Source organism: Cetorhinus maximus, chromosome 14 (genome assembly GCF_964194155.1).
Source record: "Cetorhinus maximus chromosome 14, sCetMax3.hap1.1, whole genome shotgun sequence".
NCBI lineage: Eukaryota > Metazoa > Chordata > Chondrichthyes > Lamniformes > Cetorhinidae > Cetorhinus > Cetorhinus maximus.
Genome location: NC_135892.1, coordinates 30,129,663 through 30,154,683, shown reverse-complemented (window position 1 = coordinate 30,154,683; position 25,021 = coordinate 30,129,663). Strand labels below are relative to the sequence as shown.

General features: G+C 47.6%; 1 protein-coding gene across 3 annotated transcripts in view; it reads right to left on the bottom strand.

Annotated features, from left to right (window-relative positions):
• The window catches only part of LOC144689556 (plasminogen-like), a 183,648-nt gene that overhangs the window by 12,499 nt on the left and 146,128 nt on the right, over positions 1-25,021 (bottom strand). For 2 of the 3 annotated variants that reach the window (XM_078556731.1, XM_078556732.1), the window contains 5 exons: positions 22,795-22,915; positions 21,594-21,668; positions 20,990-21,130; positions 18,765-18,871; positions 2,853-2,986 (listed from right to left, as the gene is read on the bottom strand). In XM_078556731.1, the coding sequence (XP_078412857.1) occupies positions 2,853-2,986; positions 18,765-18,871; positions 20,990-21,130; positions 21,594-21,668; positions 22,795-22,915 (578 nt within the window). The remainder of the gene's footprint in view (positions 1-2,852; positions 2,987-18,764; positions 18,872-20,989; positions 21,131-21,593; positions 21,669-22,794; positions 22,916-25,021) is intronic. The other variant, XM_078556733.1, reaches the window with a different exon arrangement.

The following is a 25,021-nucleotide window of genomic DNA, read 5'->3' as shown; positions in this document are numbered from 1 at the left end:
AAGGTGCTGAGAGCATACAGAGAGAATGACAGAACTCTGTGATGCCTGCCCACATCATTCTGGCAGAAATGACAAGCATGGTCAAGGTTTAGGCTTCAGTAATGTGTCCAGAGTGTGAGGCCAGATCATCACTTTGCTCTGAAGGCTGCACAAAGCACAAGGAAGAGGTCCTGGACTGAGACACCTGCCTTTATCTTGTGCAGAAAGGTTTCACATATGAGTGACACGAACACTGCTCATCAGAACAAGGAGCAATAGGCAGGGAGACATTCTTGGGAGTCTACTGACAATAGTGAACAGTATGTACAAGTGATTAACACCCATTCTCAGGCTGTGCAACTACATCTTCTTAACTTCCCTAATCCTGCCACTAGTTCATCCACAGCAGAGATGCTGACTGCTACGCCCTGTCTGTGATGACCTTGAGGGCATCCTCTGCTTTGTTGAGACCTGGAGGGCCCCGGCTTGCTTTCAGGGTCCTCCTGTGTGGCAGTGGTACCCTCCTCAGCCTGTGGAGCTGGAGCTGCTGAGGTCATAGGAAGAGGGGATTCGGATGGGCTGGACATTCCGGGAGTCAACTGTGTGGATGACCCTGGGGGGTACACCTGCTGATCCTCCTCCCTATGGATGTCCAAGCGCCCCTGGCTGACTCTTTGAGGAGAAGGGGACGCTGGAGTGAGATCGAGCTGCCCTGCGCCCCTCTCGTGGACACACTGTTGGAGGCCAACTATAGTGTCAGTTTTGGAGTTGAGCCCGTGGAGCATTGCAGGAGCGACCTCCTGGACTAAGGTCTCCATGGCAGCTGCCATCCTACCAGTGTTGACCTTGGTGCGTTGGCATGCGAGCGCTATCACCTCAGACTGAAGGCGGACCGCCTCCTCCATTGTGCCTTGCAATCTGAGGAGTGCAGCAGGCATCCCTTCCTGATGTTCCCGAGCTTGCCTTTGCAGCTCCAGCAACTGAGGTAATACTGAGTCCAGAGGCTTGTCATCTGACTCAGACTCAGCAAATCTCTGGCCTCCAGCAGCCCTCTGAGTGCCAGACACCTGGAAAGCCCCTGCTGCTGCCTGCTGCGGATCAGACAGTGCAATGTGCTCACCAGATTGTGATCCTGAGGCTACTGTAGAGCTCGGTCCCAATGAGGTTTCTCTGCACTGGTGGAGAGTGTGGGTGAGTGCTGTGACAAGACTTCAGGGAGGGTGCCTCCAGATTCCTCTTCTGAGGTTTCTTCGGGGCTTGATTGGAGGCTCTGGGTTGTGGACTCTGTCGGCTATTTCCCAGATGTGCCTGTGGAAGCAAGGGGAGATAACTAGTGCATAGGAGTGGCCTGTGAAACAGGACACATCACTCACAGCATGGTTGTCTGATGGATGTTGCACTGCTGGATCCTCACTTGGTAGAGCACCGCCGACCTCACCTTCAGCACAGGACCAGTCCAGATCCTCGCTGGCAAGCTGGATGGCTCAGTTCTCAAAGTCCGGGAGGACCTTGGTTTCAGATATTCCTCCATTAGTTGCGACCTCTCCCCCTTGTTCTGTGCCAGCTTGTCCTGCATGAACAGAGATGGAGAGAGTGTAAGCAGGATGCCTACCAGGCCAGATGATAAGTATGCCTGGCATATGTGGGTGGTGAGTGGTCCCACGGATGGGATGAGGACAATGAAGGTATGTGTGGGAGAGTGAATGGTGTGTCCCTTGAACCAGCAGTGAGTGAGGTCCCTGTGGATGTGTGATGGGTTTGTGAGTGTGAGAGTTTAGAGTGATGAAGAGAATGACTTACCCTGGTGGAACGGAAGTCACTCATCCTCTTGCGGCACTAGGTACCTCTTTTGATGGTGGTTGGCACTGACCAGCACTGCCACTGCCTCCCAAGCTGGATTAGTGAGGCTGCTGCCCAACCTGCAGCCAGAGCAGGGGTAGCAGACATCACGGCAGGCCTCCACTGCGTCCAAAAGGCACTTGAGGGATGCATCATTGAACCTGGGGGCTGCAGTCTTTTTGCCTTTCAGGGCCATGTCTTCTTTGCAGCAGTCGTGGGCTGGAAACACTGAGAGGTGTGCGCTCGGCTGGACTTTAAACATGGCGCCAGGTGTGCTGAAATGGTGAGGTAATGGTGTGGCGGGTGAATGAGAGCCCGCCCACCATGAAAACGGCGTGTTTCCCGGGAATGCATAATTAATGCGGTGGGTTTGGGACGATATGGACAATATGGCATGAAAAGCTGCCACTGCAGCCAGCGGGTAAAACGTCATTTTACCTGCCTACTACTGTGCTTAGTGCAAATCTGCCCCTCAACCACAGGGCAGCCCTTGCCCCCCCACAACACACCTCACCCGCAGGGCAGCCCTTGCACCCCCACCCCCCTCCCACGCAAAGCACCCTCAGGGTGGCCCTTGTCCACCCCACCCCCTGACAACACGCCTCAACCTTGAAGTCCAACAGGCGATCTGGCCGAGTGCTCCACAACGTTGCTGTGTATTCACCTCCGAGTTCCCCTCGAAGTTCAGCCCACCAAATGCATGCCTTTATATGCCGTTGTGAAACACGTGGGTGGACGGTCCAGCTGGGGCGGAGGGATCAATTCTGGCAGGGGAATCAATTCTGGCGGGCTGGGCTTATAATGATATGCAGATGTATTACAATGGGGTTCCTGATGTCCCATGGCAGGAAAGGCGTCCGCCATCAGTGGGCAGAGCGGACATTCGCAATCTGGTTTCATGACATCGTGAAACCGATTTTTGGCCTTCTTGCCATATTGTTCACTGATGCCACTGCCCAACGCCAGTGGGCACGGACGATTCTGCCCATAGATTCTGTCCATGACACTTTCTATCCAGCTAAATGTTCACATACCGGGCATCCAACATAATTTTGTGCACACAGTTCGCTGTTTTTTACTGTTCCATTCAAATACTCAGGGCGATTGCAGACATTATTTCCTATCACTGGAAGACCTGCTTCTTTTAAAATAGTGCCACGTCCAGTTCCTAAAAGCAAATGGGATATATGAAAAAATTAATGTTCAGGAATCAACAATAACTTGCATTTATATAGCACCTTTAACATTATAAACATTCCAAGACACTTCATAGAGGCATTATCAAATAAAATCAGACACCAAGCCACATAAGGAGATATTAGGATAGGTCACCTGAAGCTTGGTCAAAGAGTTAGGCTTTAAGGAGTGACTTGAATAAGGAGAGAGAGATAGAGGTGTGGAGAGGCTTAAGGAGGAAATTCCTGAGCTTAAGGTCAAGGCAGCTGAAGGCATGGCCATCAATGGTGTAACAATGAAAATTGGATTTCTGTTTATGAAGGACTGTCCTTATTTCCCCTCTCATGTAAAACACTCAAATTTACACATACAGGAAAATGCAAAGTTAATAGTTTGGGATTTTCTGCTCGTCCCCTGCCCCTTCTTCATTGTGGAAACAGCACATCCACCCACCACAAAGATGTCATCCTGACTTTAGCTGACCTTCCAGCCTTTGAGCTGCTTGAATTCAGGAGTTCTGTAAACTCCAAGGCCTATGGCAGGGGCAATCTATGGTTCCATTGACCTATGAAACTGAAAGATGTTATGTAAATACAAGTTATTTCTTTTAATGAACACAGCGACCACTATACGCAGAGCCAGGAATATTACTGGTGCAGCACTATTTGGGTGAAATACTCAGCATTATATTTTAGAACCAAAATTTATCCTTATTTTCATGAAATTAAAATGTGATAAGTATAAAATAGACACACTGCTAGATAGCTCTCTAGTTCTAGGTAGCACTCTGAATATCATGATTCAAAAATGTTTAATTTGCATACTTGTGTTGGTAGGGAAGGGGTTCCCAGTAGAGGAGGTACACCTTGCATTTAGCAGTGACAGTATGGTTCAGTCCTCCAGGATTACCCTGGAATCTCCAGAAATTAAGGACTGAATAGGGGAAAATTGGGCTTGGTGCTTTGGGAAACAGTATTTTCAGAAGGTCAAATGGCTATTCCACTTCCAAATTATTTTGTAATATCACTTCACAACTATTAGCCATGGCTTAGATGGCACCATTCTCATCCTGAGGCAGATGGCTGTAGGTACAACTCCCAACCCAGAGATTTGAGCACAAAATCTCAGCTGACACTTCATCATATTACTGAGGGAGTACAGCACTGACTGAGGTGCTGTCTTTTGGATGAGTATTAAACCATGGCCTGCCTGACCTCTCAGGCGGATTCGAAAGATCCCATGGTGTTATTTTGAAGAACAGGATATTACTTCTTGACGTCCAGGCCAATATTTTTCCATTAACCAACATCACGAAAACAGATTATCTGCTCATTATCACATTGCTGTTTGTGGAGCTTGCTGTGTGCAAATTTCTGGCTGTGTTTCCTACAACAGAACACTTCAAAAGTACTTCACTGGCTGCATATTGCTTTGGGATGTATTGGGGTCATGAAAGACTCTGGCTGGAATCTTCCAAACCCCCTGCAGTGGGAAGTTTGGCAGGCGGGGGAACTTAATTTGGTGGGAAACCAAAAATCAGTTTCCCGACGGCAGGGTGAACTTCTGCAATTAAGTTCTCTGGACTTTAAAGACAGTTGAGCTTCTCGACGAACAATCTCAGGAAGTCCTTTTGCATGTATTTGAATGTCATGCATGCTCAATTAGAGGTCAGTTCACCAGAATTAAGCTCCCCCTCCAAATTAAGTTCCCTGCCAGTGAGAAATTAGAACATTTGCATTTACGACTGCCTATAAGTGGCATGTACCTGGCCAGATAGATTTCTTCCAGGACTTTGAAGTGAGTGTGAAGTCACTGCTTTGGCCTTCTTGGGGACCACTAGAAATGTCAGCCTCTTGATTGAGATTGGGTACCGGTAGGCCAAGCTGCGCGAAGGCTAGACAAGGGAGGAAGGACCAGCGGGGAAGGATGGACCAGCAGGGAAGGGAGGAGCAGCGGGAAAGAGTGGGAGGGTGTCTGGGTCATGTTAGGAGGGTGTCCAGGGGAGAAAGCCAAGCTGCCAGGGGCTTGTTAGGCGAGTATTCGGGAAGAAGGCCAAACTGTCCAGGGCTTATTTAGAAGGGTAAGCATGTCAGACATGTCTTGGTCCTGTTGTAGTGTGGTGGAAGGCTTCTCTGGACAGTGAGCGTTATAGAGAGATGGGTCTAAAAGGCATGTTCCATGAGTTCAAGAATTTTGTCCTAAGGGTTTTAATGAGGGTACTAGGAGACAGAGGGCACAGTCATAGTCAGAGAAGGGAGTTGGATCAGGTAGGGTGGAAGTGCTAATCTCATGGGCAGGTAGTGGATTGTCCCACAGGGATGCTGCAGAGAGTCAGGGTACAGCTGACGGTATGGGTCAGGGTCAGGGGGGAATGGGCACATCAACAGTTATGGGAACAGTGGGGATAACAGGAATGTCTACAAAACTGATAACTGGGTCCAGGGTAACGGGGAGAAGCTGAATGGTTATAGGGGGGAGAGAAATGACAAGGCATTGATTGTGCAGGAGGATGAGGGAACTTGGTGGGTAACAGAGGGAGGGGAGAAGGTGCTTGACGCAAGGGCAAATCTCACATGCTCCATGCTGAAGGTCTCAATGTTGCTGCGCAGCTCGTAAAACCTTCAAGTATTTGATATGATTCTCCGGTATTACCTTGAAGGGGTGGGGTGGGGATGCCCTGTCTAGATGGAAGCCAAACACAGGGCTTAGTATTGGCTTTGTGGCTCAGAGATGGAGGCTAATCGACAAAGAATATGCCCACTAGATGGATGACTGCAATTTGTTCACTGATCCACTGAGGCCTAGATGATGCAGGCTCCAGGCAACCCTACCTTTCTACTGGCTCTCGTCCAGATGAGGAGGAACCAGTGCAGGTTAGCCCAGGGCCAGGAGGAGCAACAGACTAAGCAGCAAGAGGGAGCAGGGCCTCAAGGAGGTCAGGATGCTAGTGGACAGGGCCCCAGTGCGATAGTGAGCATTGGCCCACCAACAGATATATTGCAGGTGCTGCGGCTATCTACAGATGGGGGAAAGTCAATGCCCGAGCCACCTTAGGATGTACCAGAATGAGGTTGCTCATATCTGCCAGCTTCTCCATGAAAATATGCAACCGCAAGGACTTGGGGGCAATCCCATGCTGGTGACATTAAAGCTAACCGCGTCCCTAAACTTTTTTGCCAGTGGCTCTCCAGGGCTCCACTGGGGACCAGTGTGGCATTTCCCAGTCAACGATGCACAAATGCATCTGGGAGTTAACAGATGCTCTCTTCAGGGCAGCGCAACAATTCTCACATTCTGCCTGGAACCCAAAAGTCAGGCTGCCAGAGCGTTGGGTTTTGCAGCAACTGCAGGTTTCCCGCAAATGCAGAGGCTATTGACTGCACACATGTGGCCTTGAGAGCTCCGCGGCAACAGCCAGTCACATTCATCAATATGTGCAGCTGATATGGGATCACAGAAGACAAATCCTGCATGTTTGTGCTTGTTTCCCTGGGAGCTCTCACCATACCTGCATTCTAAACCACATCCACAAGTTTTTGAAGGACCTCGATGATTGCAGGGTTGGCTCCTTGGGGACAAGGGATGTCCCCAGAAGACCTGGCTGATGACGCCAGTTCACCATCTGCAGATTGCCGCCGAGGAGAGCTACAATGCCACACATGTCTCCACAAGGGCCACGACTGAGCAAACGATAGGCCTCCTAAAGATGAGGTTCAAATGTTTGGACCATTCAAGCAGGACACTCCAATATTCCCCACAGAATGTGTGACACATTCATCATTGTCTGCTGGACCCTGCATGATCTTGCATTACAAAGGGGGGGTGGCTTGGCTGAGGGAGAGATGGAGGACTAAGGTGTCTCTCCCAATGATGAGGACAGAGAAGAGGATGATGATGATGAGGGCCAGGATGTGGCGGAAGCACATGCAGAGGCCACTGCAAGTGTACGATGTAGCAGACAGGCCCGTGACAATCTGATAGGAGCTGACCTCATTGTAGCCTTGGTTCAAACATTAACAAAAGAGTTGAACTCCAGAAGTGAGGTGAGAGTGACTGCCCTTGACATCAAGGCAGCATTTGACCGAGTATGGCATCAAGGAGCCCTAGCAAGACTGGAGTCAATGGGAATCAGGGGGAAAACTCTCCGCTGGTTGGAGTCATACCTAGCACAAAGGAAGATGGTTGTGGTTGTGGATGTCAATCATCTCAGTTCCAGGACATCACTGCAGGGGTAGTGTCCTAGGCCCAACCATCTTCAGTAGCTTCATCAATGACCCTCCTTCCATCATAAGATCAGAAGTGGGGATGTTCGCTGATTGCACAATATTCAGCACCATTCATGACTCCTCAGGTACTGAAGGAGTCCATGTCCAAATGCAGCAAGACCTGGACAACATCCAGGCTTGGGCTGATAAGTGGCAAGTAGCAGTTGCGCCACACAAGTGCCAGACAATGATCATCTCCAACAAGAGAGAATCTAACATCGCCCTTGATGTTCAATGGCATTACCATCACTGAATCCCCCATGATCAACATCCTGCATGTAACCATTGACCAGAAACTGAACTGGACTAGCCATATAAATACTGTGGCTGAAAGAACAGGTCAGAGGCTAGGAATCCTGCAGTGGGGTAACTCATCTCCAGACTCCCCAAAGCCTGCCACCATCTACAAGGCACAAATCAGGAGTGTGATGGAATACTCCCCACTTGCCTGGATGAGTGCAGCTCCAACAACACTCAAGAAGCATGACACTATCCAGAACAAAGCAACCCTCTTGATTGGCACCCCATCCAAAAACATTCACTCCCTCCACCACCAAACTAGGAATAAAAGGCAATAATCTGGTCTTCCCTTGATTTTTTTATTGAGACCAGATATACTCAAGTAACGTACAAAATGCTTCTCAAGGATGCTAAATGTCCTGCTGGATTTAGCCCTGGGGTTGGTCCAAACTGATCTGGTAAATTGGATCTTTGATCCATGGTCATTTAATTGGGATTAGTGACAAGTTTTGTTCAAATGGTGCTTCTGACTGAATTAGTAAAAGGGGCTTCTCAGGGCTGGCTGAAGCCTGGAAGTTAAAAAGATTTAGCTCACCCTTACAGGATATGGATTCTGAGTGCTGAAAGTGAACTTCCAAGGGAGATTCCACGGAGTCTTCTCTACAGTGAAACTTCTGCCTTTAGCTTCCAGACTCTCCTGTCAGAAGCTTTATCTGGTGAACTTTCTCAGTTTCTGTAGCTTCAGTTGGGAGCTACTTTCAGTTCAGAATCCATTGAAGTTTTTCTTTTTCTTCATTTTCAACATTCTTGTGAGGGTGACGGTTTTTGATCCCCAGCTGCCACCATGTCATAATGGCTGATTACAGAACATGTTTGTTAAGGAAGTCTTCATAGTCTTCTGAATGTTCACAACAAGTCTTTCTTAACTACTTGTAACTATATACATATATATGCAATAAAGGGTACAGGCAAGGAGCTATCTCCATGTCTAGATCTTAATATGTCTCAGTACAAAAGCACACTGCCTCTAGATCTGGGTCATGAGTCTTCTTACATCACTGCGTGGGCAGTACTGTGCTCAGTCCCACATTAACCCTGTATATACCAGACCCTTAGACTACCACAAGTAGGTATCTTTGGGAAGTTAATCCGATCTCCTCCCTGGTAAATGTTTGGGGCCTTCAACATGATTCATGCCAGTTCTTAGATGGTAGGAGCTGTATCCTAACTCAAACCAAGTCCTGTTCACCCATCGCCCCTGTTCTCACTGACCTACATTTGGTTCCAGTCCAGCAATGCCTCAATTTCTAAATTCTTATCCTTGTTTTCAAAATCCTTCACTGGCTTGCCCCTCCCCACCTCTGTAATCTTCTTCAAATTTGCAACTCTCCGAGATCTCTGCACTTCTCCAATTCAGACTGATTGTGCAGCCTCGATTTTCATCGCTCTACCAATGGAGGCCGTGCCTCCAGCTGGCTGGCCTAAGCTCTGGAATTCACTCACTAAACCTCTCTGCCTCTCTACCTTTCCTCTTTTAAGATGGTCTTTAAAACCCACTTTGTTCAAGCTTTTGCTCACCTGCCTTAATATCTCCTTATGGCTTGATATCAAATTCTGTTTGCTACCGCTCCTATGAAGCAACCTGGATGCTTTACTACATTTTACTACTTTAAAAACACTATGTAAATGCATGTTATTTTGGAGTGTGAGCTCCCTGAGAACTTATCAGGACAGAATAAGTTTAACTTCTCAGCAGGCCTGAGAACAGTCCTCCCGCACCCATTGCACATCCCTGACATAATGGCCAGAAGTTTTCCCGGATTGGGCGGGCTCGGCAGGAGTGGTCACGGATTGGCTCCATGCCACCATTTCATGCGGGCAGGCCAGTTAAGGCCTGCCCAGCATAAGACACGAGCAGTAGCCGATCAGCGCTACCTGTGCGGGTGGGGGGAGGAGAAAGGGTCGGGGCCAGCTCTCTTCCACTCATGTGCACGAAAGAGTGCTTCTATCTCCCTGAAGCACAGAGCTGCCTCAGGGAGATTGAAGCGGTTTGTAAAAGCATTTTTACAGGCATTAAAAATGCGACATGTCCCCTCATGTGACTGTGTCATGTTTTTATTTTTCATATAAAATTTTTATTTCAGTAATAAAATCTTTAGGAAACCTCAACCCGCTCATGGATGAGGTTTCCTAAAAAACGTGAAGGCCGCTTGGCCTTTTCGCCTGCCTGCCAACCTTAAGGTTGGATGGGCAGCATAAACAATGACATTAATTAATTTGTTAATGGCCTATCTTTTATCAGCAGGCCTGCAGCCAACTCCAGCGCACGCCCGTTGAACGAAGCATCACGAGACAGCACAATGGCGTTGGGACGCACGCCTGACATCATTGTGCGTCATTTTACGGCCTGGCCCCGCATGCTGACTGAAAAATGCTGGCCAATGTGTTTATATAAACAACTCCCTTCCCAGAATTTACGGGCCATTGTAAACAGGGCAGAACCATGACATGATCAGATTTCTCTTCAACCACCTGGACCCCACCCTCCTCTGGTAGTGATCCTTCATATCTGCCCTCTCAAAGTTTAAGAATTCCGCTCCTGATTCCACAATGACGTTTGAAAATCTTTATGGGCAGAATTTTCTGGCTGGTGGGTGGTGGAGGGGGAGCGGGCGGGCACGGACCCAATCGCCGCCTGTGATCAGGTCTGTGCTACCATTTTATGCGGGCGGGTCAATTAAGGCCCGCCCAGTGTGAATCACGGCTCCCGAGGACAGTAGGAGTGGGTGGGCAGCAGCGGGACTGCAATGACCGCCAGGTATAATGGCGACCGGGCAGCCTGTTTAAAAAAGCTGCTGCAGCTTTTTAAAGGCTGTCAAACATGGCTACTGGAAGGGCTCCCCAGAGCGCTGCTGGTGAGCAGGCCATGCAGGAGGGTAGGGCAGGGGGGCACTGTGCCCCTCGTTTTTCGGATGATTGCCTTTCTGCCCTCCTCGAGAAGGCAGCAGCACAGCGGGAGATCCTTGTACCCCAGGACAGGAGGAGGAGGCCACCCCACATGCCTGGGAAGAGGTGGCGGAGACAATGAGCTCCCACAATGTGGTGCAACGCATGTGGATCCAGTGCCGCAAGCGCTTCAACGACCTCTTGCGCTCGGGAAGGGTGAATACCATGTTGGCATTGGTCACTTAGCCCAGCAGGTAGGCTTTCCCGCCTGGCGCCGTCGCTCCCCACCCCCCAAGTCTGAGTGTAGTGAATGAATTGAATCATTGACGGCATGTGTCCTTCACTGGGTGGGCCAGCAGATATTGCCCATGCCGAGGTCACCCTGAGAGGATGGTGAAGAGATGGGTTCTGCACCCACAGCATGTGGTACACTGAGACCCACATTACTGTTTTGGGGGCAACCTGGATGATCGGCACCGAGGCGCAGTGCTGGAATTCCAGGATATATCAAAGTCAGGGTGCTGACATGCTGGGAGGGAAGCTTCAAGGTGGTGTGGCACCGATCGATCTGCTGTCCTCTGCATTCCACGTGCTTGCACGTCCTTGCTATGGAAGGTTAGACCATGTGGTGCCAAATGTGATCTAGGCAGAATTTGGCCAAGGTGGGGGCGGGGTGCGGGTGCGGGCGGAGGACAGGCCTGGCATCTTTGTGTGAGTGTTCAGCACCAGCGGGGTGAGAAGACACTGGAGCCCTGCAGTGTCCCACTCTGGTTGGGGTGGGCTGGCCGCGAAGAGAATCCAGGTACAAGTAGCACTAATCAATGCTCTTCTCTCCTTTTCAGGAGAAGAATGCACATAATGCCGCTGATCAGGTGAGGACTGGCTCGGGGCCAGCCCAGGTGGCGATGCTTAGCCGGTTCGAGCAGGAGGCCCTAGATCTGCAGAGGCGCCATGTGCCCAGATCCACCGGCGTCGGTGAGGCTGGAGTGCCACGGGCAGGTATGTTTGTCCAGCACTGAGGTCACCATTGTTCTCCCAACAGCCATGGCAGTGCTGAATGTTCAGTGATTGAAGTTTGCAACATGGTTTGACCATTGCTTATGGAAGAATGAGTGCATAATGATCCGGGGGACAGGGATACACATTGACATTGTCTCCATGTTAACTAATCAAATGTCCTTGTTCTTGCTTCCAGCAACAGCGGAGCAGGGCTGGGAGGAGGAGCAGCAGGGGCCCCCTCTCACACCTGAGGGCCCAGATGTCTCGGACTCACCAGCGTCACACCATCTCTGCCAGGCAGGCACCAGCGCAGATACTAGCACCTTGGTGGGAGTTAGGTCATCAGTTGATGTACCGGGGCACAGTGGTGACGGCACTTCACAGTTGCTGGAGGAGCTGGCAGAGACAGAGAATACCCATGGTGCCAGCATTTGGAGGACTGCAAGAGACCAGGCACATGCTCAGTCGGTGGCTGATGATGTGCTTCTGGAGTCACCTGTGATGCAGCAAATGCAGAAAATGCAGCAGGGTCTGCAGGAGTATCTGGGGGAGATACATGAGGCTATGCTTGGCTTGGTCTCTGTGGTGGGGGAGTCTACGCAGACCATCGCCGATGCAATGAGCCTCAGGGGCGAGCGCCATGTGTCCTCCATGGAGAGAATGGCGACTCGCGTGGAGAGGCTCCTCCAGGGGACCAATCAGGGCTTCCTGGGGATGCGCTCAGACCAGCAAGCCCTCACATCAGCATTGACCAGTGCCACATCGTCAGTGCCAGTGTGGGAGATGGTCTGGGCACCAAGTTTCTCAGCTCGGTGCCCATCCTTTCACGGTGAGCAGTGAGGTCTGAACTGACCTCACGTCGGCACAGCAGCTGCCTGTCATCTCTCCGGGCTCCTCTCAGGGTGCTCCGGCTGAGGGCAGCAGCTCCTCTGCCCCTCTGCCAGTGACCGTTGCATCCGATGAGGCTGCGGCGACTGGGGAGATGCCAGCTAGGGAACTGTCAGCTCCCTCCTAGACTGGGCCAGCACAGGCTTCACAGGCCAGGGGACAGCCGCCAAGGCCATCGAGGCCAACAGGACAGCAGACTGTCTCAGATGCCAGTCCCAGTGAGGGGGCAGCACCAAGAAGTAGCGACCGAAAGCGTAAACATAAGGCACCTTAGGCACACCACAGGTTTATCACTGGTGCTTTTGTGTTGGCCCACAATGAGGTCTTTATGAGTTGGTGTGAAGTTGAACACCTTTGTCATTTTGTTCTCTTAAGTTCCTTTTGTTATACCATTAAATTCAGACATGTCATAATGGCTGAGGGTGCCTCTCTTCGTCTGCTTTATTGACAAGGCCCTTAGTTAATGCTCCTATCCAGGCAGATTTTGCACTCAGGAATCGAGTGTAGAGCCTGCAACCACTATCAGTGACACATGATCTAGGGGGTACTGGAGTGTGCCAGGCATCGGAAGCGCATCTTGAGAAGACTGATGGCTCTCTCCAGCACAGCCCTTCTGGAGGCGTGGCTCCTATTGTACCGCTGCTCAGCCTCTGTATTTGGATGGCGAAGAAGCGTCATGAGCCACCTTCTGAGGGGATAGCCCTTGTCACCCAGCAGCCATCCATCCAGCCAGGCTGGAGCACTGAAGAGCCCCAGCACCTGGGAGTATTAGAGGATGTAGGCATCATGGGAGCTGCCTGGGCACCTTGCACAAACTTGCAAAATCAGCATCCTGTGGTCACACACTATCTGCACGTTCCTGGAGTGGAAGCCCTTCCTGTTGACGAAGGCACCAGGCTCACCTGCTGGCGCCTTGATGGCCACATGTGTGCAGTCTATAGTACCCTGGATGCGGGGGAAGCCAGCAATGGCTGCAAAGCCTCTGGCTCGTTGTGTCTGGCTTGCCTGGTCCCAACGGAAGTGGATGAAGGTCAGTGCATGCCTGACCAGAGCGTCTGTAACCTGTTTCACACAAGTGTGGACAGCTGATTGGGAGACACTGCAAAGATTACCCACCGACCCCTGGAAGGAGCCAGAGACATAGAAGTTGAGGGCAGCTGTGACCTTTACAGCCACTGGCATGGGGTGTCTACCCACACAGTTAGGGGAGATCTCAGGCCCAATCATCTGACAGGTAGAGTTGACTGTCTCCCTTGAGAGATGGAGCCTCCTTCAGCACTGCACCTCAGACATATTGAGGTAGCTGCTTCGCTGCCTGCATACCCTGGCAGCAGGATAGTGGCATCTTCTGCAGCCCCTTCCACCTTAGACCAACTCATGGCCCTGCACCCCTTGTGCCTGCGCCTCTCCTCCCAAAGGTAGCTCCCCTGGAGGCTGAATGTGCACTCCTGGCCTCTTCATCCTTCTAGCCCTCCCATCCTCCTCAGAGGAGGTGCCTCCAGTGGAGAGTTCAACTCCCATTCCCAGGCTAAGGGTAGGCTTCCTGAAACCTGCAGGCCCAAAAACAATTCTTCACTGCAGAGTGCTGACCTGAAGATTATGAGTCCAGTCCAAGCAGCTGGTGTGCGTTTTGAAGTATTGCAGCTCATACAGGCAAGTATCAGTAACTTTGCAAATTAAATATTTGACAGAGCACACATGCGACCCCACTGAGTCCTCTTATCCTGCCTGTGGATGAGGTTTATACAAATGTCTCCTACCCGCCTGCCTGTTGCGCCCATGCGATGACCCGAAGATTGCACGGGAAATCGCTGTCAATTGGCGCCTCAAGGGCTTTAAGTGGCCTGCTAATTAATGGTGGGTGCGCATCGGATATCATCACGCACCCGCCCAACGAAATATTGCGATGGCGTGCAGTGACGTCGGGACACTCACCCAATGTCACCACACGTCATTTTAGGTGTTGGCGTGCAGGTCCCACCCCAATGGGAAAATTCTGCCCTATATGTGGTTAACCCAGACAGAATTAGAAGTTATCTGTGATGCACTCATGGTAAAATAGCAAATAAATTATCTTTGTCTAGGCTCATACCTTGGTAGCCTTCCATTTCGTGAGAGAGCGTTTTGCGCTGTGGTGGGCAACTCTGTGTTAAGCATCGCATGGTGTGGTTCAGGAGCTCCACTCTGGCATAGCAGTCTCTGCAGCATTTGCCGCAGAGGAAGACTGTGGGCTGAGAAGGTGTAGGATTTATCGGCCTCTATTTTCTCTGGGCCCTCTTCTTGGCTAACAGAGCTTTCCATTTCTGCTCATTTGTTCCAATGCTCTTCCAAACAGCTTCTAGAAGTCACAGCTGTTGGCGACTATCTCTCAGTTCCAGTTGTCAATGTCTGCCATCTTCATATTTCTCTTGCAGGTGTCCACGTAGCAGAGGTATGGATGCCCAGGAGGTCATGACCCAGTAGCCAGTTTACCGTACAGAAGGTCCTTGGGTATACAGCTGTCACGGACATGGACGAGCCAGCTCAGGCATCATTTACTCAGTAATAAGTGTATACTGACAAAATTAGCGTGCTTCAGGACCTCTGAGTTGGTGGCTTTGTCCTGTCAAGAGATACCAAGGATACGTCTGAGACAGAGAAGATGAAAATTGTTCAGGCTTTTCTCCTGTAGAGAATATGTTGTTAACTGTAGAGGAGAGCACTGAGGACATAGGCTTGGCAGACTTGCAGTTTGGTGTTCTCAGTCAGGTTGCTGACTCTCTTAATCAGCTTGGTCATAACAGCTGCAGCTTTTGCAATGCATCATGTGACAGGTTGCTGGTGATTGTAGAGTTTAGATATGTGAAGCCATCAACAACCTCCAGCGTCACACTGTCAATGCTGACAGATTGCTTTAGGGCAATGTCCTACACCATGACATTTTTCTTCCTGATACTGATGGTCAAACCAAACTCTTTACAAGCATGAGAATGTCTGTCCATTTACCGCTGAAGGTATTTCTCTGTATGGAATATTAGTGCGACATTGGTTCTCAGGCGGACAAGGCCCAACAGCTTTCCATCCATTCAGATATGCAAGTAGGCATCCTCTGTAGATGAAATGAAGGATATGACAGCAGCAAAGAGAAGAATATGCCAAAGGGTATCGGTGCCAGAACATAGCCCTTTTTGACCACAATGCAGATCTTAAAGGGTTCCAATGTTGCCCCATCATGGCTGATCTTACCCATCATGTTGTTATGGAAAGAGATCACATTGAGCAACTTCAGAGGGCAGCCAGTTTTCTCCAGCAGCTAGATCAATGAAGGCAATGTATCATGGAATTTCACAGCATTTCTCTTGTAGCTGCCGGACTGAGAAGATCATGTGAATTGTGGATCTTCCAGTTCTGAAACCACACTGGGATTTGGGATGGATTCATTCAGCCAGTATCTGCAGTTTGACAAGCACAACACAGGCAAATACTTTTCCCATCATACTCTGCAGGGAGATGCCTTGATAATTATTGCAATCGCTCCAGTCACCCTTGTTCTTGTACAGGGTCACAATCCTTGCGTCTTGAATATCCTGGGGTACTGCCTCCTCCCTCCAGCAGAGACAGAGAAGTTTGTGCAGAAGCTGTAGGAGTGCTGGTTTCCCGAGCTTAATGAGTTCAGGTGGGATAGCATCAGCACATTGAGCTTTGCCCGTGGCAAGCAAGTCAATAGCTTTGCTAAATTTCTCCACCGTAGGTTTAATATCTAGCTCTTCCATGGCAGACAGGCTCTTTATGATGTCTAGAGCCTTCTTGGTGACAGTGCTATCTCTAGAGTTCAACTCAAAGTAGCATCTCACACATCTCTCCAACTGTTTTTGCAGTCAGTGATGACCTTCCCTTGCCTTTGTTCTCAATGGGGCTGTTTTCTCTGTTGATGACCTGTTGCCTTTTTGATCCCATCATACATCCCCCTGGCATTCCTTATGTTGAAGGGCATCTAAATATGCTTGCAAAGTTGTAACCAATAGTCATTGGCACACTGTCTAGCAGTCTGTAGGACTTTACTTCGAGTGGCTCTTAGAGTCTTCTGTATCAGATCTTTCTTGTAATTAATGAGAGCAGATCGTTTGGCTTCCTTAGTAAATTCCAACAGAGTGATATCAGCCTTGAATCTGTCAGGGTTTTTCCACTCTTGCTTCCCAAATGGTGAGAGTGCAGTTTTGTAAGTGGCATTTCGAAGTATGTTCCATTTCGTTTCTGCACTTTGTGTGGGAATGCCAGAGAGCAGCTGTTCAATTGAGTTGGGAACTGTTAGTTCTTATCTGGGTATGCAGTGTGGCTGATGTTGATACAAGGACAGCATTTCTGCTTTGAATGAACAAGTTTCAAGGGTTTCATCCGAACCTTGGTGGACACTGGGGAATGATCTGTATCACAGTCAGCACTGTGGCAGCTGCATGTGTTGAGAATGCGCTTGAGAGAGTCATATCTGGTGATGATCAGGCCAGCCGGTGCCAATGCCCTGACCTTAGATGTTTCCAGGACACCTAGAGGCTTCCTCTGAAAGAAAGTGCTTCTTCTGAAAGGAAGTGTTAGTTACAAAAAGCTCCAGGTAGCAGCAAAGCTCAAGTAATCTCTGTTCATTCTCATTTATCTTTCCCAAGCTATGACATCCGAGGAATATCCTGCCTCATGGCCTGTGCCCGCTCTTGTATTGAAATCCCCAAATAGGTAAAGATGTTCTGACTTAGAGATTCTGCTGATGGCAGTGTTAAGTTCCTTGTAGAACTGGTCTTTCGCTTCTGTAGTGGAACACAGCATTGGAGATACTCGAGGTTAATGGGTGTTGTTTGAGTTGAGAGGCAAAGAGAGAGGTCACATTCTGAACCTTTTGAGGGGAACCATTTGATCAACAAGAGTAATAAGTTCTCTACAGCGAACCTACACCCTGCTCACATATTTCCTCTGAATTCTTCCTCTGCCAGATAAACATGTAATGTTTTTCTTTTAGTGATCCACTCTCAGCAAGACTGGTCTCTTGTATGTCTCTTTCTGTCTATGTCAATGTCCAGCCTAACATTTCCATGTTGATCACGGCTGTCTTGCACGTTATAAACCAGCTACAAGTCATCTGCCACGCACATGGTCCTGACGTTCCAGCTTGCCAATCAAAGAGTTGGCATCTTCTTTCTTTGTATTTGTTTTGTTTGTGTTGTGCTACGCCTTTAAGTATGTGTGGTTATGATTTCTGTATACGATACCAGAGGGGAAATCATGCAATGTACCATGCGATTCTGACTTAGTCTGAGTTTGTTCTGAGGAAGCTACCAACTCGGACATGTATACAGGTTCTCCGGCTGCGTAATACTGCTACTAGCTTCTCAAATCCTTAATAAATGAACCTAGGTATTTTTGTGTTAACCAATCTCTCATATGTGGTTGGTGCTTTGATGTTTATCTACTAAATAAGCACAAGGAGAAGAAAAACAGTTTGTTTGCCTAGTGCGATAGATTTGGTCCATTTGTTGAGCAGGGGCTCTAAGCTCCAAGCACCCAATGAAGCAGAGAGACCTTGACGGGTTAGCAACTTACTAGTTGGAACTGCCTGACTTGAGGTGGGTGATGGCTGACCAGTGGGACATGAGGGTCCCTCCCACCGCTGGAGACAGCCCATCGCACCTGTTCTCTATGAAAATCAAGTTGGGCTTAAGACATGTAACTGCTGTCTCCCGTGTTGTGTTAACATTCTGCAGAGAAACTGAATTGTTCTTGCCGGGGCACAAGCCTGGGCAAAATCTATGGAGGCCTTGGGCTATCCGAACACCAGGGCCCACCTCACAACCTCTCCAGTTGTATCCAAAAGAATGCAAAGCACTGCATTTAGCAACAGCTTGATTGCAGAAGTTGCTGGAAAGATGACATATTTAGACATTAGTACTCCTTTGGGCTTCACTCCAGATTCGTCAGGGTTTATTCTGGATGCCACACTGCATGTCTAGGGGCCAAATCTCCTCCAAGTTCCTCTGAAACATTAGACTGGGTCTGTGAGGGACCCTGTTTCCATGTGCTACCATGAGGAGGCACAGCTGAGGACATGTCAATGGAGAGGCTGTGTACTGACAGATAGAGACTTACACATTTGACTCTCCGTTTCACATTGCTGCCAGCCAGTGGTGTATGGGTTGAAAATGAGAAGCAAACTAGCACACAAGAAGTGGGAAACATGCTAACTCTCTTCACCGACACATTAGATGCATCACATCGACCTGTTGGATACACAGGGTCATACCACCTCAGCATGTTATCAGCATCCATGAACAATGAGCAGCCCTGGAATCGATGCCTTCAGGAGAGTACAGGTGAAGGGGGAGGCAAATTAGTGGAGAAAAGAGAGGGAAAAGCAAACAATTAAGGACATGTAACTTTACTTCGGGCAATATTTGGATTAATATGTACCTTGTGTTTCACCCCAGCCTGTAACGTAGCAGTCATCTCCATTTGGTAGTATATAGCCTTCCGTTGGCAAACAGATTATAGTGACTTTGTCATTCAGCACTGCTGGCCTAAAATCAAAGGTGTGTTTTAAATCATTTTTATTTTAATTTAATTTGCATAAAATGGTTACTTCTTAACTATCAGATATGTCCTTTTTTTACCTTGAGCTTGAAAACTGATGATTGTTCACTGATTGGCAATGCTACATGGAATAACTTTATTCAGGTAAAATTATGTCAAGGGCTTTTTGAAAAACAACAAATCAGCTGCATGTAAGAGTGAATGATAAAAATGACTACTTGAATTATAGCCCTGCTGTACCTTTTATTGAGTGCTTTATAAGTACCAGAAAATGAACTATGTTAATGGACAGAGAAAGGTGACAGTCAGAGAGAAGCTGATGGAGAGACAGAGGAAGACTGGGGTCAGAGGCAGGAAGAAAAGTGACTGTCTTTTTTCATGTCAATAGTTCAGTTTTCAATAAAAATTTCCGGCTGAATTTTAAAGACAACTAGTTTCCTCTCCTGCTTGGCTGACAGTTAAAAAAGGCAAATATTGATTACGCACTGTGCTGAGAAAGAGATTGGTAACAAGAAAGGAGAAGTAAAGACTTTGGCAGTCCATATATGCTTCAATTTGTAGGAGTAGTGGTGATGGGTTGAGCTCTGTTGCAGGTGAGTTTTGTTTCAGTCACAAATACCAGACTTGTGCACCAGAACTTCTCCATCTTATTCATTATATGGCTTTTCTGTCATGAAATTGGGTTCAGTTTTAATGTGCCCTTTGCAGAACAGTAGGGCCATTGAGGAAGTAACACTTCCAGAGGTCATTCCAGTGGTTGCTAATTGAAGCCGAAGGTGAACCCTGCCCCACTTGCTGGTAACTACTAGACACTTATTATGGGTGTCAGTGGTCCTCGGGCCACAAGTATCTGTATGTCTCTCAACAATAATTGCAGTGAACATTGTACTTGATTTACAGCTTTTATAGCCAAAGCAAAAAGACAATGGCTGTGATATTGTACACTCGTATATGAAAATAGAATGTTTAACATAGTCATCTGAAATTCTTCTCTCTATTCATTAAGCAGAGGTGTTAACTCATTTAACTTAAATCTGTTGACATCTTTGCTAAAGGGAGGGAATTTAAGGAAAGACATGGAACCAGATCTGGTTGGAGAGAGATATATATACATTTTCTTTTCATTTACGGGATGTGGGCTTCGCTAGCTGGGCCAGCATTTATTGCCATCATCAGCACAAGCCTAGATGTTGTACAGGTCTTGCTGCATTTGGACATGGACTGCTTCAGTACCTGAGGAGTTGCAAATGGTGCTGAACATTGTGCAATCATCAGCGAACATCCCCACTTCTGACCTTATGATGGAAGGAAGGTCATTGATGAAGCAACTGAAGATGGTTGGGCATGGGACAATACCCTGAGGAAATCCTGAAGTGATGCCCTGGAGCTGAGATGACTGACTTCCAACAACCACAACAATCTTCCTTTATGCTAGGTATGACTCCAACCAGTGAGAGTTTTCCTCTTTAATCCCACTGACTCCCGTTTTGCTAGGGCTCCTTGATGCCACAATCGGTCAAATGCGGCCTTGATGTCACCCCTGTCCCCATCTCCCTTGCTGGGTGCTGCCAGCCTGACCTCTCATCTCACAGATTGGGCTTCATCGCTGAAAGCCTTCCTCAGGGACTGCTATAATCCCAGCAGTGGCCATTGCTCCCAGTGGCGTTGCTGGGACAAGAGTGGTGCTGGTCATTTGATTGCCTGGCAGCTCTCGGAGGTAGGACCTCCTCTCCAATAGGAGCAGAAAGCCAGGCTCAAGCCAATTAAAGGCCCAATGGCCGTTAATATGCTGCGGGACATTCCTGCCAAGCGGAGGTGAGCTCACCCCTGACTTTAACAACTTGGGGTGGGGACCCCATAAGATTAGCCCAATGCCTGACCATTTTGCTCATCTCATCCTGTGTGGTTGAAAGGGTAAATTAGGGGCAAATGAAGATTGCTTCAATCCTGATTCATATGCCACACATTATCTTAGAAGCAAGAGTATTATTCTTAGTGTATGTAAAACTCTTATGTGCATCCTTCACAAGCAATGCATTAACCTGAACACGGGGGAACTGCCTCATTTAAATCAAAGGCAAATATAAAAAAATTAAAATAAATACCTTTCAAGCTTTAATAAAGCAATGTCATTCCTACTGGGTTCGAGAACTATTTTGGCAATGTCTATTATCTGCCTTGATGATTCGTATGCAGCCTGTCTGTGTATTCCAAGATAGACTTTGTAGGCTGAAGGTTTCAAGGATCTGCGACAGATGCAGTGAATAATTTAGCTACCTGGAATTGTCACATTTGTCTTTACAAGAACAACAGCTTCATTTAAATAGTGCCTTTATGGTAATAAAATGCCTCCTGGTGCTTCACAGGAGCATTACCCAACAAAGTTTGACACTGAGCCATGTAAGAAGGTGTTAGGACAGATGGCCAAAAGTTTGGTCAAAGAGAGCGGTATTAAGGAGCATCTTAGGTATTAAGGAGAGACAGAGAGGTTTAGGGAGGGAATTCCAGAGCTTAGGCTTTAGGAAGCTGAAAGCATTACTGTCAATGCTGGAGTGAGGTTTGAGGACTGGGGAGGGGCGAGGCCATGGAGGGATGTGGAAGCAAGGTTGAGAAACTTAAAGTCAAGGTGTTGTCCAACCAGGATTCAATGTTGGTCAGTGAAAACAAGGGTCTTTAAGGTTACGAGCATCCAGTGCAGCATTCTCTTACCTTTCTAAACAATGTTTAGCTGTGAGTACCCACTTGGTATCGATAAGAGTCCCTCCACAGAAGTGAACACCAAAACTGTGATACACAAGACAGTTTTAATCATATAACATCAACTGATTGAAAAGCTTTAACAGTATGGCTTCAGATGTCTGGAACAAGTATAATTAATATAAATAATGCAATGCGTAAAAAAATCTTGTCATCTCCCCTGGCCTTTTTGCCAATTATTAAAAAAATTGAGCCCTGTTTATCGACCCTCCTGCCAGTCAAAACAGCTCATTTATTCTTTCACCCTCCTTCATCATTTTGAACATCTTTATTAAACCTCCCCAGAACTTCCTCTGCTTCCAGGAAAGCAATCATAGCTTCTCTAGTTTCACCAGCTAACTGAAATCCCACATCTCAGTTACCATTCTGGTATATTTTCTCTGCTCCCACTCCATGGCCAGTCTCCTCTTCTGTACTAGATCATTTCTGCCATTCCAGATTTGTTCATGGGATGTGGGCATCACTGGCAAGACCATCATCTACTGTCCATTCCTAACTGCCCTTGAGAAAGTGGCCACGAGCAGCCTACTTGAGCCAGTGCAGCCTGCTTAGTGAACGTACAACCACGGAGAAGTTAGGGAGTTCCAGGTTTTTGACCCAGTGACAATGAAGGAAGGGTGATAATCCAAGTCAGGATGATGTGTTATTCGGAGGGGAACGTGCAGATGGTGGCATTCCCATGCATCTGATGGCTGTGTCCTAGGCAGTGGAGGTCAAGGGTTTGGGAGGTGTTGTTGAAGAAGCCTTGGTAAGTTGCTGCAGTGCAACTTATAGATGGTACACACCACTGCCACTGTAATGGCGGAGGGGGTGAATGTTTAAGGTGGTGGATGGGGTGCCAATCAAGTGGTCTGCCTTGCCCTTGATGGTGTCAAGCATTTTGAGCATTGTTGGAGCAGGCCACATCCATGCAAGTGGAGAGTATTCCATTACACTCTTGATTTGTGCCTTGTAGATGGTGGAGAGGCTTTGTAGAGTCAAGAAGATGTTTGTAGCAAGTACCCAGTCTTTGATGTGCTCTTGAAGACACAGTATTTATGTGGCTGGTCTAACTTAATTTTCTAGTGTGTAACAGAGACTGGCTGCATGACTTCACTTGTAACTTATCTAGGAAAGATTTCTTACCATGTGTCTTCTGAGGCAAGTCACTTACTTGGTGCAAAGACTAATTTGCCAAGGCCAGGAGTGTGGTTTGGATACACAGCCACCAACAATTCTTCCAAAACATTTCTTGGGCTTAACAGTAGACCTTCCACACTCATTAGGTTGTTGTCCTAGCATCACAAAAAGATAAATTAGCTCATTTGTTTATGTGATACCTTTTCTGCTTTCAAACCCTCTCACCATTTTCAGGTTCCTAGTGCTAACTTTTGGTCAACTTGATGTCACGTGATTTTGGAAAAGGAATGGTCACCTTTATTGTGGTTTTATAATGATATAAAAAGCAGCAATTTCTCATAAGGGATTGTGCAAACACACTGTGGGTTCATTTATTGAGACTAGGCACATGGGAACATTTATACAAAGGTATAAAGCTTGAAGACACCAACAACTGAGCTGTCTGTGCTGTGCTCTGCTTAAAAGCAAAAGTGAAATTAGGGCTGGATCGCATGACACATTTCCTTTCTAGTGATGTCATGCTGCAATCACTTAACGGCATAATGCAACACCACCCTTTATTTTTAAAGATATTTTCCTCCCTTCCAAAGAAGTATAACTATTTACAATACATATTCATGTTTAGTTACCATTACATAAGTATATAGAACAGAAATGTCTATGAGTCTCTAAAGCATAGAAGGAATCTGCTGGTACACCCAGAACTTGTAATGGTAAACTTGTCTGGAGGTTTCTTTAATTGCTCACAGCGATCTGTGGGGTTGTCATTCTTGGGTGTTGTTCCTGGTTGCATTTGGGATCTTGTCCTCGATGCAATAGGTCTGCGTGGTGGTTGAGGAGCTGGAATGGATCTCATTTATCCTAGGTTATGCCTCACCATTGCACCTCTACGTGTAATGACTTCATAGGACCTTCGTTCTGAACAATTCCTTGTCACCTTGGCTGGTTGCCATGTACCTTATGTGGGATTCTGAATGCAAACTTGGCAAATTCTGTGCCTGCATTTTTATCGTGCACATTGGTCATCTTCTCTTGCAGATTTAAAAGTTGCTCTCTAGTTTCTGAGAAAGTAGAATGGGTAAGGGTAGGTAGATTGGTATACGCACTGCTCAGCCAGACATGAGCTCTGCCAGTGATGGAACAGTTACACTTAAAGGTGTCACTCTCAGATGTAACATTGTGGAATGTGTAGATATTGCTTGACCTGCCTACATTTGAGAATTAGAGATTTCACTGTGGGAATCATCCGTTCAGCTAGGCCATTAGATTTAAGATAATGAGGAGAAGTGGCATGATCGATCCACTTCTCACACATACCCTGAAATAGCTTATCAATAAATTAAAAGGCCATTATCTGTAATGATCTATCTAGGCACACCAGATAAACTGAAAATAGCACTTAGGGCGTGCGCAACAGCTGTGCTTGACACATTGTGCATTAATGGAGTATTTGATAAAGTAGTCGCGATGACAATGAAGTCAATGCCATGGACATGAAAGAGGTCAGATACGATTTTGGACCAAGCTGAGTAGGAACTTCCTGTGGAACCACTTGTTCTTTGTGCTGGCTTGGAATATGCTCTTGACATGCCTCGCACTTTCTGACGGTGACTTCAATATCATTATTCAGATTTCGTCAATAGACTTATTCGCTTGCGCGTCTTCTCATCTGATCTATGCCCAGCTGTGAGCGATGAAGTTGTTGACGAATTTCAGGTAGCAAGGAGTCTGGTATGATGACCTGCCTACCTTTAAAAATGACTCCCAGGGAGATGCCTAGCTTGTCCCAGTGAGGCCAAAATGGTCTTACGTGTCTATGGACATGCTGAATTGAATCAGGCCATCTATCTTTCAATTATGGCTTTCCACAGTTTCTGTAGTGTAAACTCTTGCACCATTTTTTCTTGTTGGCATTTGTGTTGTGCAAAATGTACCAGATCAATGGATGGATTAGCAAGTGTAATGTTGCAGCTCCCTTAAAAGTGCCAATTTTGTCAAAACATTCTGGATATTTTGATGTTAGATCATGAATTGAGGTGGTAGGAGTAGTTTCTGAGGTTGTCTGCCATATGATGTCTGACTGATTCCATGTACTGTTGCTACTGTGAGGTCACGGCATGCCAGTAGACCTCTGATCACTGGGCCTTTAGTATCCGCAATGTAGAACTTCTGTGACACCCAGGAGGATTGATTCTGCTTGCACTCCAGAAGTATGGAATCTGCACATGGAATTCATGGACAGTTGTATGCTGAAAGTTGCA